We start from the raw sequence: 5,260 nt of genomic DNA on the forward strand, positions 1-5,260 counted from the left end.
GGACGTTTGGCATGTAAATAAGGAACGCTATAGTGTGTTGTGTGTGAATTGTAACAGTTATCGGTTGTGTTAAAGTCTGTGTTGTGTGTACAGAGTCACCTGACTGCCGGTTGATTTATTCCGGATCCTGGGCTCACATTACACCATAACAAGCGGCAAAGGTTTTGAGCTCTCCTCCTTTCATCTTCGTTTCGCGCCACTTCAAAAAAAAAACCTGTTTTCTCTGCTCGTGATGAACCGCTTCAAAAAATTTTTGTGGAAAAATATTCCTCATCGGACAGACAACAACTTCCACTTTGTAACTCAAATTCGGTATGTGGCCTTTTAAGTGGCCCTTTAAGGTGCGTTTGAAGTCACTACATCTGTTGTCTCTTCAGCGTTACAAGCAATGATCGGCAGCAATGTAATAATTGTTGGGTTTTTTACGTCTGAAACCCAAGATGCCAGTGTAGAAGACATCATGCAGAAGGGCTCAGAAAATAACGACTACTTGGCGTACATTAAACGAGAACCGAAATTTAAGCACGTTTGCCATAGCATTTGCCATTCATCGAAATGAGGCCGCCGTAGATGGGATTCCGTTCCGCGAGCTTCTGCTCAGGCGATCACCATAACCAATAGACCATAGCGACAGGTGCTCAGCAGTGATGATGATAATACATGATGCATATGTAAGTGTACTGAACTGCAAGAAAATATGAGCAACATTTCTTTAGCAGCACTGAACATGTCACGTTATATTGTGATATTACGTTACGCCACATGAGTAATAAATGCGTAATTGAGGTGATGTACCCTTGAATGGCGCGTCAAGGTCTGCTTGTCTCTAAATGCCCTTAACTACCAGTTACAAACTCTCCTTAAACGCTACGCTGTAAGTAAACCTGAACTATTCTCACCTTTTGTAATAGTGCATCAGGAGTTTGTGGTAGCGTCCGGAGATGCTCATCTTCAATAAATACGTCGCAATTTCCTTGTCAGACTTCCTGGAAATGCAAACGCAGCAAACCAGCTTGAACACTACGAGCCCTAGAAAAAGTAGCGCATTCTGCAGCCTTGATCTATATGACTTCTTACCCATCCTCCGATCCCACAACCTTGGAACGGCCGTTTCAAACTATGTAACGCAGCTCTATCAAGTTTATTGTAAATACGTTCGCTTAGAACTAAAAACGCAAACATATTTGCAGACGTAAACAAAACAATCTCACGTATTTTATGCATATTGCATGATTCCGTTGAAATGTGCAAAGAATGACGCAGCAACGGTTTTGCTAGAGCTTATAATCAAGTGCGACACACTGATGCACATGAGAATGAAGGAATAACGTGAAGCGTCTTACGAGATAATGCGCATCAGATATTACTATTTTGGATAGATATGTCGGGTTTAACGTCCCAAAACCGCCATATGAATATGAGAGATGCCGTGGTCGAGGGCTCCAGAAATTTCGACTACTTGGGGTAATTTCTATTACCTGGGTAATGTGCAACTCAATCTGAGCACACGAGCTTACAGCGTTTTTGCGTCCATCGAAAATGAAGCTGCCAAAGCCGGGATTCGATCCCGCGACCTGCCAAGCACCTTAGCCGCTAGACCACAGCGGTGGGGCGCATTCTGTAAATTTTACTTCCGTAAAGTGGTCCACTTAAAAGGAAGACAACAGTTAACCCGACAAAAGGCTGCGAAGCAAACGTGGGAAGCCGAAGACCTCGTGTACATACACGGACGTGCCCGCACTCATGTGAGATGTACGAGCGCTTGGTTGCTTGATTTTAGCGCGAATGTGTCCGTGGAGTTTAGACAACTGCCTCGTCTGTCTGATTGGGGTTTTACCTGAAAACTTTCTGCGCTGACAAACAATGTGGAAACACTTCATTACCAATATTAAAGCCTAGCGACAACCAAGACGCAACCTCGACCCTGGATGGCCTATCTATGGCCCGGAAAGAACCTAGAACCAACTATATTGGTGCTTAAAATCGCCCAGTTTTGATGTTTCAAACTATGCGCAAATCAGTGCAAGCTTCAGTATTTGTTAAAGAAGACGATTTATCTTGGGATACTTCAGAGCAAAAATGTTCGTCTCTCCGTCTTGCTCTTGGTGTCTGTTCATATAGCAATTCCATCCACAGGGCGAAAGTGTAACTCCTTGCTCAATGCCGACCCATTTTGATCTGGTTGCTGCGTCATACTTGTGCACGTTTTCAATCAAAGAGCAAACAATATACATTATCACGGCGCAACATCCATACAAAAGTGTTGGGCAGTGTGTCTTTTTATTAGAAAGTGCATACTTACATAGTCTTTGAGAACAAAGTTTATTAGGCTGCTGTGACAATGCGATGCTGTGAAAGAAATAACGGGTGTTTTGTACGTTTCGCTAGCAAATTCAAGCGTTTGAAGGGCCACTCACAAGGCCCCATACTAAATTTTAGTTAGACCGTGGAAGTTGTTGGGTGTCCGGTATGGAACATTTTACCAGAAAAAGTTTTCGAATCGGCTTATTACGAGCTGAGAAAACTGTTTTCTAGAAGCGGCGCAAAACGAGGATGAGAGGAGGCGAGTTCGAAACCCTTGCTGCTTCTCCGCGTAGCCTTCGCAAACCAAATCTCTTCCCTACTCTCTCCGGAATCCGACAAGAGGTCACGTGCGCATGAAGTTCCCGAACAAGCCCAACCCCGTGCACGCGAGCGGCGTTTTTTTTTAGTGACCAACGTTGTTTTGAGGTCTACTGCCTGTTTCTGCGGGATGGTTTGTCAATGCTGTCGTATTGTACGCGGTAGAAGAGATGAGCATAATAAGTGCGCGAACGCGTAGAAGCGTTCGATGCGCTGACTGCGGGGACACAAGTTCATGCGAAACGCCGTCACATTAGCCCCGCATCTCGTTGCCATTCGCGAGGGAAAAAAATAAGAAAAAAGAACGTTCACATCCCCTTTTTGCGTCATTATTTCTTTAGAGATTTATTTTCTTCAAGGAAGAAATAGATTAACTACGCATGTTGTGGTAAATATTATTCGCCATGTCACGTGCCACTAGTGGCAACGTCAGAGGACAGTCGTCTACGTAGAGGACCGACGTCACTGCATTGCCGTGTACGTAGGGCCATTCATACGCGCACGTCATGCCCTCCTTCTCTAGGCGCGCGCTCGCAAAAGGAAGGGGAGCAGCGTTAATCTTGAAATTCGACCAATTTCCGTGACTTGTAGCGTTGCAAATTTTGGCAGACGTCATTATGAACGCCTCATCTACGCTTTGCGCTTGTCATCTCAAAATTATCATACCTTGTGAGTGGCCCTTCAACTAAACCGGCTCGTGCTGCCACTGCACTTACCAGTGGCTTAAACCTGATCTAACGCTCTAAAGAACTTTCGTTTCCTCACGCTACAGCCAGATGGCACCATATAACCCGTAGCGCCTCCATTATTGCCTTTCGACATCTTTTGGAGCGAAGCACGGAAATACGCGGCCGATTATTTTTTTCTCTTCTTTTTTTTTGTCTCTATACATCTTCAGCTGTCGCTTCTTTTTTCTTTCCGTCTCTCATATTTCTTTGTCCCGTTTTTCTCTGTCTCTCACTCTCATCGTCTATTTCCTTTTTTTTCTGCTTATCTTTTTCTTCCCTTTCTTTATTATATGTTTCTATCTCTTTATTTTTCATTTTCTCCATGTACCCATTCTCTCACCCAATCCGGTTTACTGCGTATTACGCTGTGCAAATCGGCAGCGCGAACGGGCGTGCCCAGCTTATAGTTTTCGGGCAGCGAAAAAGAGCGTGAAGATAGCACCTACCAACATTCAATCATATTCCGGCATTCTACCAGCATATTCTAGCTCAGCGAACCACGGTTTCGCTGAGCTAGAATAGCCAAGCTGTTAATAATTGGAAAATAATTGAAAAGAATTCAAAGTTCTGAGCTCGCATTCCACCTGCCGAAGCGGCGCTTTTTCATATAGCTCAAATGCCTTCAATTCATTTCACAATTCCTTCGCAGAAGTCAGGAAGAATTGCCTCATGCATGCCTTGGCTCATGTGTCTGCTGGATTTGTTATGTTGTGCACGACATGACCTTGACTGATAATTTCATCAAATCATTACAAAGTTCGCTGTATGATAACACTAACATAACATCACATAAACCATCACTTATTCACGTGAGTTCTTCAATGCTGCTCTCCGGACCTATTCTGCACATCTTGTTTCGGAGATCGAACGATTCTTTGGCATTCAAAAATACCGACTTTGCACGAAAAGCTGATATAGTATCCACGAGTGTTGAGGATTGGGCGAGTTGGTTCGTCCTACTTGAACTGGTATAGCGCATTACGGGGACGAAGAAACGGCCGAGCAGACCGACACAAGAGGACAGAGCGCTCTGTCCTCTTGTGTCGGTCTGCTCGGCCGTTTCTTCTTCCCCGTAATGCGCTATACCAGTTCAAATGATATAGTATCATTCGGACCGCAACAAAGCTTTCGGTCTGTGTTAAAGGCGTATCTTAAACAGATCGCCTAGCTGTTCGTAATTTGTCACTGCATCAAATAATGCGAAAGTGTCTTCACAATCTTCTTACTTATTGCTCACATTTTTTTTTCGTTTGCTATATAGCTCATATCGCTCCAGTGAATAGCTGCTCAACGCTCATTTGGTGTATTGCTATACACGGGTACATTTTTATTCGCGGCCTTTCTGTTATTTTAGCCTTTTCAAATTCCGGGTAATTCGTCGTGACGTCCTCTCTTTCTAACTGATGGAAATTTGTCACTAATGACCACCAAGAGTAATAGTCTTTTGACTTCGCATTCATACCAGCAGTCAAGATGTAGCCCGTCTCCACCCAGATGTAGGTAGTCATCGGGGAATAGGCGAGCCACTTCTGCCAATAGGTGGTGCAGGAACACGAACGTGCTGTTCAGCGTGGGGTTCAGAAAGCCAACATTTCGGCTGTTGTCATCTTCGCAGTTGGCCAGCAGATGTGGAAATGCTTTGCCCCAGGACATGGTGTGAGCTATGGCAAAAAAAAAGGAATGAAAAAAGTCAAGTGACAGCTGAGTCACATTGTCTAGATAATGAGGTTTAACATTACAGTGATGCTGTACAGTATTGTCACGTTTATGACGACAAACTTGCTTTTACAGGCTTGTTGAATAGACTAGCTAGCAGCAGCTCAGGTAGATCTTTTTTGTCCTCTTCCACTGAAGGATATTCTACAAGCAGACCATGTTGCATTAGCCCCCCCCCCCCCTTTTGAAAGCAT

General features: G+C 44.3%; 1 protein-coding gene across 1 annotated transcript; it reads right to left on the minus strand.

Moving 5' to 3' along the window:
- Positions 1–895: 895 nt before the first annotated feature.
- Positions 896–5,003, minus strand: LOC142790390 (beta-hexosaminidase subunit beta-like). The gene is made up of 2 exons (XM_075885247.1): positions 4,813–5,003; positions 896–986 (listed from the first exon to the last, which is right to left on the minus strand). Exons 1-2 carry the CDS (start codon positions 5,001–5,003, stop codon positions 896–898), a joined length of 282 nt encoding a protein of 93 aa, XP_075741362.1.
- Positions 5,004–5,260: the final 257 nt, after the last annotated feature.

Source organism: Rhipicephalus microplus, chromosome 2 (genome assembly GCF_043290135.1).
Source record: "Rhipicephalus microplus isolate Deutch F79 chromosome 2, USDA_Rmic, whole genome shotgun sequence".
Classification (NCBI taxonomy): domain Eukaryota; kingdom Metazoa; phylum Arthropoda; class Arachnida; order Ixodida; family Ixodidae; genus Rhipicephalus; species Rhipicephalus microplus.

Coding starts and splice junctions, on each gene's coding strand:
- LOC142790390 (XM_075885247.1), bottom strand. CDS start 5,003: ATGTCCTGGGGCAAAGCATTTCCACATCTGCTGGCCAACTGCGAAGAT. Junction 987..4,812: donor GGGCTACATCTTGACTGCTG/GTATGAATGCGA, acceptor TTGCATTTCCAG/GAAGTCTGACAAGGAAATTG.